Raw genomic sequence first — 14,175 nt, 5'->3', positions numbered from 1 at the left:
ATCTTGCTCGGGGATATAAGGGAGTACCTGACGTAAAAGTCTCAACATATAATGCACCTTGACCTTTGCTCCAACCTGACTTTCACTGCCCAAGTCTTCCTGCCAAACACAGCCTAGATTTATAACCTTGGAAACTCATTTTGAACTTCTTCCCAAAAGAGTCGGGACCGGTAGCTTCTTAGCAGCAATAAGGAGATGTTTTGGACCGAACAAAATCAAAATCAGTTCGGTTTTAGCTGCATTTAGCTGGAGCTGGTTGTTGGACATCGAACAACCAACTTCCTCCAAGCACTGACCCAATTTAACAAATGCTTCAACAAAATTAACAATCCTGATGAAGATCTGGGTGTCGTCTGTGTAGGAATAAAAACTCATCCGTTGACGTCTCAGGATCTCTATCAAGGGGCGTATGTACAAATGTAACAATAAGGGCGACAATGACGACCCCTGTGGAACTCCGCAGTTCAACTTGATAAGATTTGATTGAAATGTGCCCAATCTCACTTGCTGATGGCGGTCTGTCAAAAATGATTTAGACCAACCAGCAGCCTGCTTAGAGACCCATCCGGTCACTTGAAGCCGATCTAAAAGAATGGAATGGTTCACCGTATCGAAGGCCACGGTCAGATCTAACATCACCAATGGAGACAGCTCACCCTGGTCTATCGCCTTCAATAGGTCATTCTGTGAAGATAACAGAGCAGTCTCCGTTCCAAATCTGAGTCTAAATCTTGACTGGAACCTGTCCACCAAGGATTCTTGTTCCACAAATTCCTGAAGTTGGCCCTTGACCACTTTTTAAAGACTTTTGGCATGCAAGGGAAGACTTGCTATAGGTCTCTAATTCTGTAAAATCTCTGAATCAAGAGTAGGTTTTTTCAGCAGGTGTGTAACTATAGCGTGTTTAAGGGTAAAAGGTACGATCCCCTGCATCAGAGATTTATTGATAAACTCTGTCACAAATGGAGTTACATCTGAGGCTACACGTTTGGCTGCATAAGCTGGAAGGTGAATTAGAGAGTCATTGTTTGGTTTGAGAGTCTCCAATAACCGATGCACATCATCTTCTAATATTTGATGGAAATCAAAACTAGGTAATGAGCTCTGTCTCAATGAGTTAGATCATTGTATTGGAAGTGAATTAGTTGGGGGTTCCAAGGCAGCTACTTACTGCCAGTGTTTGGATTTTTACGGCAATGTCCCTTTTAATAAATTCAATTTTATCAATAAAAAAGGAATAAAAAAGATTAACCTGCACAAAAGAGGGTTGAATTGAGGTAGCTTTGCAGATCGGATTACAAAATTTAGAAACAATGGAGTAGAGTTCCCTGGGTAGATTATTAGTGACCTTTAATGTTTTACAAAGAAAATCTCTCTTTGCTTGAAAGTTGGCCGACTTATACTTGTGCAGAACCCTCTTGGCCTTGTCAATGTTCTCAGGATTTTTCAAAAAAGGGAGCAGGCGCTCCTCTCCAGAAAGAACATGACATGATAACCTGTTCTGAGATGAGAGTTTGCAGCACACGCTTTTTGCTCACTGTACCTTTCACACATGGAAAAATCCATTTGCACGTCCAGCACCGAAATGCTATGGCAATTCCTCTCTGAACAAGAGTACCAAAAGCAACCCCATACACGTGTTTCAGCCCTGTTGGGCCTCATCAGTGAGGTGAACATGTGCCTCTCTGAGCACATTGAGCAGGGAGTCCACATCTGGTTGCCCCCAGTAACTTAGGGTGACCAACCCCAAGTTCCTTCCAAATATTTCAATAAAGGGAGCAGACGTGGACTCCCTGCTCACTGTGCTCAGAGAGGCACAGCTTCACCTCACTGATGAGGCCCAACAAGGCTGGAACACGTGTATGGGGTTGCTGTTGGTACTCTTGTTCAGAGAGGAATTGCCATAGCATTTCGGTGCTGGACTGCTCATGTGGGCGGGACAAAGACTGATATGCAAATGGATATTTCCCATCTGTGAAAGGTACAGTGAGCAAAAAGCATGTGCTGCAAACTCTCATCTCAGAACAGGTTATCATGCCATGTTCTTTCTGGAGAGGAGCGCCTGCTACCTTTTTGGATATATTTGCAAAGAACTTGGGGTTAGTCACCCTGAGTTACCTGGGGGCAATCAGATGTGGACTCCCTGATCACTGTGCTCAAAGAGGCACAGCTTCACCTCACTGATGAGGCCCAACAAGGCTGAAACACGTGTATGGGTTTGCTGTTGGTACTCTTGTTCAGAGCCGAATTGCCATAGCATTTCAATGCTGGACAGCCCATGTGGGCCAGACAAAGACTGATATGGAAATGGGTATTTCCCATCTGTGAAAGGTACAGTGAGCAAAAAGCATGTGCTGCAAACTCTCATCTCAGAACAGGTTATCATGCCATGTTCTTTCTGGAGAGGAGTGCCTGCTACCTTTTTTGACAATGTTCTCAGGAGTTGATTTCTCCTGCCATTTTCGGCCTGTTCTACTGACTAGCCTGCAGAGAGGAATTAAATTCTGAAGGGGCAGTCTTAGCGCAGACATCATCCATAAGTAAGACTCCAGCTGCAAAATATTGTTCACAAGAAAGCAGGGAGTCAATAGAGGTAAGAGCCCTTTTTGATGTCGCCACACATAATTCTATCTAAATTCCTAAGTCTACAAGAATAAATAACAGAACTGCCTTTAATATTTACACTGTCTCCCTTTAGCAATGTCAATGAAAAAAACTGAACAAAATGAGCAGACCAATAGACTGGTGTAGATTCTTTCAGGGAGGCAAGGGAGCCTCTCACTATTAGTACATCCAATGTCCTTTTATATTGGGATATCGGATTCCCAATGGATGTAACCCATGACTATCCATAAGTTCCCATAGTTCCTTAAAGTAAGGTTTAGCAGAGAAGTCTAGCCAGACATTACAATCTCCCATTAACAATAATTCCTTATATTTACTCCCTCCAGTAACTAGGGAGGAGTCAAAATTCTCCAAGAAACGTTTACAAGGACCAGGTGGTCTGTAGCCTAAAATAAGATGAATTGAGCCTCTAGTGGATAAAGGAAATGTCAAATGTCCAACTGGAGTATCATCCCCCCACTCAGGGGGGGGGCACTTGACTTCAGGGAAAGTTGCCATCAGGGCATTAAAATGAGAGATTTGCAAGGCAGTTTTGTGTATAACTGATTCATATGAGAGACTAACTGCTGGCTGAGCAGATATAGGTATCTTGAAATTATGTTACTCCGATATTAATAATGTACTTCGGCTGCTCACTGTGGGACATTGGGTCTCACCGTCTAAATAAAGTGATGAACCATCCTGAAAGGCATGGAGGGGATGTAGGAAGGATCGTAACAAAGCACATGCAGTGACTGTGCATGCATCTTTGAACTAACTATCCTGCCCTGTAGCTTCAGTAAATTTCTGTCATCATCCATGAGGTGATGCTGTTTTAAGATGTTGTTGATAATGGTGTCCATTATATATAATATTATTATTTTATTTTTTTATACGATACGGTTTTTACAACCTTTAAAAAAAAATGATACAATCAAGACACAGAACACAAAACCAATTCCACAAACCCCCCTTCCTAACTATTAGACATCCTATCACCCACATACACATAATGGCCCTCATTACGACCCTGGCGGATTTCGCGGTGCTAAATGCACCGCGGAGCACGGCGGAAAGCCGTCGATAGCGCCATGGGGGTTGGCGGATTTACCACCCCATGCCGACCTTGGCGGAGCGGTAAATCCCCAATCCCCATTTTACCCTTCCCCATTCCCATTCTTGCCCCATAGGGTATAATGGGAGTGGGGAAGGAGTTAATTACGCCACCGTAGAGTACGGTGGCGTAATTAACGACGAGGTTCATTACCGCCATGGATTTTTCCGCCTGCAAAAAGCAGGCGTAAAACCCTCCATGGCGGTAAAGAATCTCGTAGTAGGGCGGACGGGTCCGCCGCGAATACCGCTGGCGTAAACCCACTCCGCCAGGGTCGTAATGAGGGCCAATGACATTCCTCTTATGGGCCACTGGGATTCTAAATTCCAACACTTCATGGGTACGAATTACAGGGGGGTTATGTGATCAGTCAGGATCGCATTCTTTCAAACGATTTTTCAGATCTTCAAGAAATGTTACAAGAGCAAACAGAAGTGTGAGATTGGAGCCCTCAAGCATACACGGCCACTAATCCTCCGCACAAGCTGTCTGAACTTTCACAAATACAGAGCCGAGTGTACGTGTTATCAATGAACGTAAGTTCGGACAAAACAGAGTTAGATGTTTTAGTGTTTCTTTACAAGATTTACAAAAGCGACACTTTAACTCTGTATTAGAATTGTACAGGCTTCTATGTTCTTTGGTGTCCATCAAGTTTAGTCTGAATCTCAAATGTAAAGATCTTGTTGAAAAATCGGGAAATTGAGTCAGATATGCAAGAGAGTTATATAATATGTAATTTTAACTCCTCTGTTTTTATTCCAGTGTATTCATTGGATGTATTTATACAGCATATTTATATTTTCCAAGGAGATACTGTGTATTTTACTTGAAATGTTGCTATTGTTTTTCCAAACCCAAATAATACTGGACTAATACCTTTATGAAAAATCCTTGTTTCTTTGCAGGTGTTCCAGAGAAGGTGGGATGGCTCGGTAGACTTTTTCCGTGACTGGAACACATATAAGAGAGGTTTTGGCAGCCAGCTGACAGAGTTCTGGCTGGGGAATGATAATCTTCACAGGTTAACATATACAGGTAAGACTGTGAGATGGTATAAGGTATTGTCCCATACAACACACGTGCATGTGTAGACAGTCCGCGTGCATTTAAATTGGGCTAGCACCACACTCAGGAAAGTAAAACTAAGATAAAACTAATGTCTTTGCATCTGGCAACTAGGCTCATTGATATTATCTTCCACCTTCTACACCTAATCTTAAGAAATATGCACAGGTTTCCCACCTTCACTTTAGTGCAACTGAGCCTCCTATTGCAGAATCTATCGCTTTTGGTTCTCCAGGGTCCATGTCATTTGGTACCGGTGGGTCTTTACATTCCTGGTCTACTGGTTTGAGTTCGCGTTGGTCTTCCATGTACTGCTCCATGTCCTCATTTTGGCTATCAGAGACAACAAACTAGTGTCAGGTGGGGACTAATGGACATACCCCACTTCCCAAAATAAATAATTAGATATTGCACCAATCATGTTCCTATCCCACCGAATGAGCCTCATAGAAGATAACAGAGTCTGTAATTCATATTATTTATTACAAAAACCATGTATTTGTTTATTTTTTTCACTGACAATATAAATCCCTGACACAACATCACGTGTTAATTTACAAAAGTGCATCTGTGCTGATGATAAATCATCTTCACTCACCATATCATTCTGACATCTAACATCACTATCACTCATTCAACTTCAATCATACAGCCGATATCTCATATAAAAGTGCTAGTGCTGTGATACAATGTTCACAAATATAAAAATACTCATAATCATGAAACCTCAACAGAGGCAATATGTGGATCGCTCTTTCCACCCACATATAATGATCAAACATGTGCTAGCTCTATTGATCCAAATACGTTGATTACATTCAACCTCATTTTAGCCATCATCACTAGCATTACAGCATCCATCTTCTTAGACATTCTTCTTGTGACGGCACAAAGTCTCAGTAGCTGTCTCATACCTCAGGACAGACATTCAAGGGGGTGTGTCAGCAAGGGGCATGGGCCTCTTCCTCAGTCTCCAGGTCAACTGCTTCAGGAATAGTCCACCCCTGCACCCTAAGCAGTTCACTTGCCAAATGTAGCTTGCAGCCAGGATTTGAACATCTGGTAGATTATTCTTCTGTTCTGATGCGCCTTTGCTCTTTATCTAGTGTTAGATGACAGTGCCCTGCACACTTATCTGTCAAAATAACTTCCAAGATGCAGTCTTCCTTCCTCAATTCTACATTCTGGAAACTAATTACTGATTCCATACACTAACCTGCTTTAGATAAGGAGTTTGGGTGGCTCTAGTTTGTTCTTTTATATTGTTTTCTTTCTGGCAGCCCAAAATGTGTTTGCATTGTCTTGGGCTTAGACTCAAAGTGCTCCTAAAAATATTGCGCAGGTGCCTTTGCCTGCCTGATATTCCTGTTACTTCTCCCTTGGAACAGTATCCAGATGTCTGTTACTCTGGGACAGGTTTTCCCTGATAGAGGCATTTTGGAGGACCAGTGATGTAGGGCACCACAATATCCATTTCGGCATCTTCTGTCTTCCTGGAAATCACACAGTTTTGTGCAATGAAGCCTTCTTGTTGTTGTTGCCCCAACGTGCTGAGCCCTGACTGATCCCGCTAGTGCGAAGGGTGCATCCCAGCTCTTGTCACATGAAGTATATCACCAACACTGGGCAGAATTGTTGCTTTGATGTTGGATGAAGGCTTGATTCAGATAGATATGCACTGGAACAAATTAGAAGGAGCTGTTGCGCGTCTCTGATTTGCACCTGATATCCTATACCTTAATCACAAAGATAGAAACTGAAGCACAACTGGATGTGCCACGTGTATCTCTGAGATGCACCTGTGCAAATCTTTGTGAATCAGATTTCACATGAAGGTCTCGAAGGTGCTCAGAGCATCTCCAGATTTGCTCCAGTTTGAGGCTTTGCAAATCACGTATAAAAGAGCAGTTGCAAATCTGAGAGGCTCCTTGGCATCTCCTGATTTTCTCCATTGCAAATATTTGTGAACAAGGCCACTTGTTTCTAGGTGTGAAAGAATGCAAAAAACCAAGACCGTAGATGTCATGTGATGGAGTCCTTGGCCAGTTAGTCAAGTTGCGGTCTGAAACATACCTGCCAATACACATTCTTTCCAGGCGTATTTTCATACGTAATCGACTGTATGAACATGAGCTTAAGCCAATGACATGTGGAAAACTATACGTTTGTAATAGCAAATTATGCTGGTTTCAGTCGTTTTTTATTTTATGTTTCTTCATTGGTGATTTGTTGCACCTAGTCCAGTCACTTTAAAGTGCCTCAGGATAGACATTCGTCAGTCAGTCAATAACTTTATTTCCGCAGTGAGGCCATAAAAGTACAACTTAACACATAAAACATGAAGAAAAAAACAAACAAAGTTAAGCAATCCAACCCTTATAATAGTTAAACCAATTACAATGAACCCCAGATCCTATCAGTACACAAACAAGCTCTATTCCCAGAAGAAGCTTGTTCAGCAGGGATTATAATAATGGCTGTCTCATAGGTTATTTCATACCTGAGTGGGTACTTTGGCCAAAGAGAGATGCCCAGTGTTCTTTTCCCCAAGGGGACAGAATTTGCGCCAAAAAGCATTATAATTTTAAATTTTTTAAATTTTTTATTGATTAAATTTGTTTTTGATGCTTACGCATCCTTACAAAATTAAAAAATAGTACACTTCATTTACATTTAAAAGAAAAAGAGAAATATCTTTACCTACATTCACTATACATATTTGTAAAACGACAAACTAAATTATTACAAAATATTTACATTTAGGCATATCATACAAAGAAGAACATCTAAAATTGATTATTGAAAAGTCAATTTTCATAAGTGCATGTCATATTTCATAAAACATATAAGTACATAAAGCCAAACATATACGTAACTCAAGAAGTTCTAGGTCGCTACATCGCTGGCTAAGGCTGCCTCGATGACTTTCACTAGACGTACGGTCGCTAGAATTATTGAGTTACTAGAGCCCCACATACATCGTGACCATATTAATTCCCTTCCAATAGCTGAGGCAGTAGAAGTAAACGCATTGATATTTTTTAGCCTTTCGTTTTCAAAAAAGGGACATATGAGAAAAAGATGTTTCAAGGTTTCACTTACTTCGTCCTTATTACAAAATCTGCACTTGGTATCAAAAAGATTGTTGGAGTTACAATTCCAGTGTTTAGTTCTCATTTTCGTGTGAAATAAATCTAAGCGGAATCGCATATAGGATGTCCTGGTTTCAATACTTGGACAAAGAGTGAGATATTGTAAACGTGGTGATTGCTTGTGTCTAAATATTGCATATTCCTTAAAAGATCCATAAGACGATATCAGAGAACAAGACTCAGCCCAGTCATTCCAAAATAAGCGTTTGTGAGCTGTTTTTAGTTTGAATTGTAAATCTCTAGCCGAAATATTGATTCCGGATAAAATGAAAAGTATACGCTTATGGAAATTTGCAATCGAAGCCGGATGGGATTCTCTCAGCATGACAAAAAAGTCTTCGTATATCGAGTTTTCCAGAGGAAAGTACATCTTTGCATAATTTTTCAATATACGCCAATTATGCCTAGATGCCAAGGAGTTTAATCCTAGTTCGTGGCATAAGATTGCATTCGGAAGATAGGCAGGTAAACCGAGAGTAGTTTTCCATAGTTTAGCTTGCAATTTGTTTAGGAAGGCAGAGAGATCTAGTAAACATAGATCTAATGCATATAGAAGAATTGCCTTCACCTTTTAGTAGTAGAATTCGAAGAGTGGAACTAAAGAAAACTTACAATATTTGCGAAAAATTATTTTCATTTGGTTTTGCAAAGGAAGAGGTTTTTTTTTCATTCAAAGTGTTTTGCCAAAAGATAACAGAAATATTGTTTGCAAGCGTGTATCCCAAGTAAGTAAACTTTGTGATGATTTGAATAAAGCTGGAATCCAATTGCCAGCAAAATTTGCGAACCTTTCTCCTTGAAGATAACACAAGGATATTTGATTTTGTGGAATTTATCGTCAAGTTGTTTTCTCTGCAAAATTAATGAAGGGTTTCCAATTTGTTCTGAAGACCCGCTTGAGTACTATCGAACAAGAGCACATCATCAGCGTATGCTAACCACGAGAGTTGTAGCTCACCGAGACGGACAGAAAAGGATTTTGCCAAGTCCCATATTCCTTCAAGATCTGATAAATATAGGTTAAATAGGACTGCCGCAAGATTACATCCCTGCTTGACACCAATTGCCGTTGGAATGGGGTCGGTCAGGCGGCCATTGCTTGATATGCGTACTCTGAAAGACGTGTTATGATGTAGCAACGCAATGAGTGCTATTAAAGAAAGCGGAAATTTGTGTTCAGTCATTTTAGCTCACAGTCTGCTACGTATTACGCAATCAAATGCGCCAGATAAGTCTAAGGAGGCAATGAAAATCAGTCCATAATGAGGCCCATGTGCTTTTGCATTTAAGTGCGCCAGTATGGTGGCATTTAATTGTGTTCTCATGTTTTTACGGAATCCAGTTTGTACTTTCTTTAGAATACGCTTTTCCGTAATGTGGGTTTCGACATCCTTCAGTAAGAGGAGTGCAAAGATTTTAGATGCCACATCCATCAGGGCAATAGGCCTAAAATTAAGAGGGTTATTTAATGGCCCTTTTTTGTGCAAAGGAATAATGATGGAGCTCACCCACGAGGGCGGCAGGGATTTTAGGGTGAAGATTGATTGGAAAATTCTCAACAATACAGTGGCCCAGAAGGACGGGTCGTCCTTAATCACGCAAGGAGGCAGTCCATCTGGGCCGGCACATTTCAAAGTTTTTAACTTAGTAATGGCACAGAGAATATCCTCAACTGACCATGGGCATCGTGCCGGAATGTGAATGACTAACTCAGAAATGTTAGTTGGAGAAAATCGTTCCGGTAAAAGATATTTCTGTTGAAAGAAATCAAACCAAGAATTGCTATCAATGGCTGATGCTAGGTGTGGTTTGGAGTTTTTATTGATTGCCCTAAGTAATTTCCAAATGTCTCGAGTACTGTGTTTACAAATCAGGCTTACCATGTTTTGGTTGCCAAATAGGTGAAACGAGGTGCGGGCAGCTTTTATGCTGTTTTTATGTTTACGTACAAGTAATTTTTTAGCTGCCAAATAATCAATATGATCTCCCGCATGGACATTTCGCCTAAGGGTTCTCAATTCGCTGTTTCTCACTGCTTTTAATTTGGCAAGTATGTTTACCAAATACGAGTCCGAGGAATTAGTGTTCGTTTGAAATTGCGCTGCTTCTGCTATGGCAGCTAGATGTCCTTGAATCATCTGTAGATTCCACTCAAGAATAGCATGAGAAGGGTTATCTTCAAAGGCGGTATCAGGCCACCAATCCCGATTGACTAAAAATGTTAATTGTCTGCAAGTCGAAATATTCCAATGAATTGACAAAAATTGACGCTCGCTCTGTACTAAGGCAAGAGCCTGCATCTTATCCCACAATTTACTTTCAGCAAACAAAGTGCACGAGAGTATGGCGTGATCGCCATAAGGAGGAAAATGACAATTAGTAAGCGAAATGATACCAGAAAGATAGTGGGAAGCAATTATGTAATCAATAGAAGAGCATGAATTTCCTCGACGCCAGGTTGAACAAGCCTGAGGATGCTGTGGTTGTATCACTACAAGATCCCAGCTAGAGAGGAAGTTTATCGATTTTATACCATTTGCGTAGGCAATTTTAAAGTGGTATGGCGATTCATTTGACAAGGGAAATTTTGAAGAGGCATGTAGGTATGCATTAAAATCACCGCAGATCAAAATTTCAGCGGTGGGATAATTAAAAAAAATTTCCATTAGTGTTTCATTTAGAATGGAAATGGCTTCTTCGATGCCAAGGGTGGCAGGATTCCAATAAATGGATATCAAGACTACTCTTTTTGGACCAAAGATGTTGATATCAATGTCAATCATTAGGAGCAATTGATTGGACGCGTTAGAGTTGATTGTGAAGAGAAAGTCATTGTTGAGTAGAATGGAAATCCCCCCTACAGGAGGCCCAGACAAGGGCTGAATCGCAACATTATGAACAGCGGTAAAACCATCCAGAAAAAATGTATTACAACTCATGGTTTCTTGCACAAAGAAGATTGCTGGGAGGTCTTGCCTGCTCGTATTTGAGAACCATGTTACGAGATTATTGAATCCGCAACAGTTCCAGGACTGAATAATGAGCTTGTTACATTATGAAGGAATCTTAACATTGAGATTCGTAGATACTAATTGTGGTGATGTTTTTGCTGCAGGCAAGATCCCCAAAATACCATTCAAAGCAGTAGTTAGAGAGGCCAATTGTGTTAAGATTTTGTCGTTCTCAGATGGAGGAGAACCAGAATTATTCGCAGTAGTATGATTTTTTGGGATAAGGGGGGGGTAAACTCCAAAAATTGCGCTGCCTTTTCAAAGGATGGGAATGCTTGCAATTCAAATCCCAGAAAAATCAAATCGGTTTTGTGTTCCCAATTCAGTTTCGCTATAATAGGCGATATTACTTTGCACAACATGCGATTGTTGTTAATCAAATGTAACTTTATCCACTCTATGTCTTTCGATATAAAATTGCGCAGAGAGGGAATTTTATAGAGAGTGTTCATCAAAAACGAGCGGTTAATAGGAACCGCCCCATTAATTTGCTGGTTACTGGACCATCCTATTAAAGTTTGCATTTCATCTGGGATGTCATTAAATGATCTTAAGTCGCAATTGATGACAATGAGGGGGGCAGAAGATTTAGATTCGGCACTGCATGAAGTGCTCGGTGCTTGAACCACCGTAATCTGGGAGAGATTGTGCCTTGCATCGTCTGCATATTCTGCAGTGTCCGTGCTTGGACATATAGGTTCTTGAGACCTAGTCCCTAGAAGAGGTGCCTGAGTTAAGGTATATGTGGATGCTTGAAGTTCTAGCAGGGGAGGCATAGACAGAGGTTGATGAATTGATGCATGAGCAATCGTTAGGTTAGGTCCCTTCAAGTCAAATGCATCCGTATTGGGGATACTGCTAGTGCTACAGCACGATGTTTTTTTATTATCCACAAGGGGAAAAAAAGTGTTCAAGTTTGTCTGTGTTAATGCACTCGCGGGTATAGTGCCTGCGCCACCAACAATTGTACCAACACTAATATGATTTTCTGATACATTCTCCTCAATAGGCTTAAGCACAACAGCGCCCAAGCCCTTCTTTGTTTTCTTGTGTGCTTTTTTAGACGATTTTAATTGAAGTGCCATTAAGCTCTCTTCATTCAATTGACTAACATTAAGTTGAAATTCTTCATTACCAATTTGCGTGGCATTCAGCATCACCTCTGCGTTGTCACTATTTTCGGCTGAGCATTGCAAGGAGGAAGCAGCATTGCTAACCCTCGAAATGGAGGCATTGTTCATCTTAGATCTATTTCTCCGTTTCAGTGCTCTCTGATATGATTTTTTCATTCTACGCGATGGATGATACCAATTTTTAGATGTATCAATTGACTCCTCAAGCAGATTCGTTATCGCTGAAGGACTATCCGGGGGGGTTCCGCAGGAGCGGAAACCGTAGCACTAGTCTCATTTTGAAGTAATTCTGCCGAAAGTAGCTGAGATTTAAATAAAATCTGTTCAATTTGTAGAATTCTCTCGTGTTGGAGTTTCGCAACTTCAACCGCGTCGAACTCTGGGAGGTTAAGTGACAACGGCTCCTGTAGGGTAGGTTTGGCCACTGCCTTCGCAAATGACGTTGGCATGCCATTTAACAAAAAGGTGACTTCATCCGTTTGAGTGCCTTGCGATGACAAGGCCTGCAACGAGGGATTCGCGGGCAAACTCCTCCCTGCAAGCTCAGCCATTCGCTCTGGACAAGTTATATGAAATTTGTGACATGCTTCCTGAGCTAACATGAAACCTTCAATTTTAGACAGTTTAATGGAATTTGTTAGAATAGAAGCCTTGATGTCTTTTAGTAGGACATGAGTAAATTCATATCCCTTATCAAGTAGATTTAGAATACGAGTAAGAACAGGAAAGGAGTGAAGTTCGTGTTCTAACAGATGTGAAGAGTTTTCATTAGGTGGAATTGGTGACAATGGTGAATGAGTCAACGGCGGAGTAGTAATGGATGATTGTGCCATGTATTTATTAGAAGAAGCATAAAGTGAAGGATCATCTAATTGTAGCTTCTTTTGGAACTGGGAGTGCTGGGCAGGCGAGCTGCCCGGTTTGCTAGGTGCAAAAGAATCTCTTGAGTAGTTACTAAACTTTGTAAGAGAGTTGGATGGAACTAAGGTGGCAAAAGGCATTGGATGAAAATGTACTTGTTCATGCAGTCCACAGGACGCTGTCACTGGGGTGGGAGGACCTAATAAGAGGCTAATGCGTCTCTCTAAGGCAGCTATTACAGCCGGTGCTAGCAAGGAGGTATCTTCAATAGGAGTAAAAGGATTGTCGATAGCCTCCAAAGAAAAGTCTGCCTTAGTGTGTGTATCGTTAGCAGTTTGTAGTGTGAAAGGTGTATTATCTATTGCCTCCAAATTGAGAGCAGCTAATTCAGTATAAGTATGAAGATCAGTGGATGTTTGATAAGGCAACTGCTCTACATAGTTAAGTAAAGGGTCTGCTTGTGTGGAAACAGATAAAAATGATTGCTGACCTCTTGCAATAGCATGCAGACCTTCCATTTTAAGTTTTGGGAATATCTTAATCCCAGTAGTTTTAACAGTATCTTTAAGTCGCTTACCGTTCCTTAAAGTGAGTAAAGGGGAATCCATAGAGCAAGCACGAGTAGTTACTAAAGATCAAACAAGGTAACGTTTTCCCAAGAAGATGCCTATATATCGCCTTGAAAGAAAATCCTGAAAATAAGTGCTTACATATAGCACTAGGGAACGCTTACCCATGCTTGTGGAGTATAGGTCCTGCTAAAAATCTACCAATCAGATCTTACCAAAAGCAGCAAGTTTACCATGAAAATGCAGGACTAACACCACACACCACGAACTGCGAACAGCAAACAGTCCTTTGCGGTACTTCGCGGTGCTGAGGTGTATTTAAATGCACCCGGAAGGGCGTTATCAGAGGTGTAGGAGGCATGACCAGTCCCCAGCACCTTAAAAGTAATACACAAAGATACAGATATTAAAGATTATGCCTATGACAGTTACGCTCCATAGTTCCATGTGTGTAGTTCAAAGTCCATTGAGGCCTCAAGAGGAGAGGAGGAGGCACGCTGAAATTCAACTGTTTCCTGTAGTGACGCAGATCAGGCACAAAGCGGTGTTACAAAAAAGGACTTCCTCCACGATCGACACGATCAGCACGGCAACTCAAGTGAAGGCAGCGCCAGATTGCATCCAAAGTTGACTGCTTGAACAGCTGTCGGCAGCACAGCAAAC

The 14,175-nt window shown here is 41.2% G+C and overlaps 1 protein-coding gene across 1 annotated transcript in view; it reads left to right on the top strand.

Moving 5' to 3' along the window:
* Window positions 1-14,175, top strand: part of LOC138471871 (ficolin-1-like) — a 546,996-nt gene that overhangs the window by 349,907 nt on the left and 182,914 nt on the right. The window contains exon 8 of the mRNA XM_069609730.1: window positions 4,627-4,756. Within this exon, the coding sequence (XP_069465831.1) occupies window positions 4,627-4,756 (130 nt within the window). The remainder of the gene's footprint in view (window positions 1-4,626; window positions 4,757-14,175) is intronic.

The sequence above is a fragment of the Ambystoma mexicanum genome, chromosome 8, assembly GCF_040938575.1.
Source record: "Ambystoma mexicanum isolate Mex_15411 chromosome 8, UKY_AmexF1_1, whole genome shotgun sequence".
Lineage (NCBI taxonomy): Eukaryota > Metazoa > Chordata > Amphibia > Caudata > Ambystomatidae > Ambystoma > Ambystoma mexicanum.
This window is presented reverse-complemented; position numbering and strand designations above follow the sequence as displayed.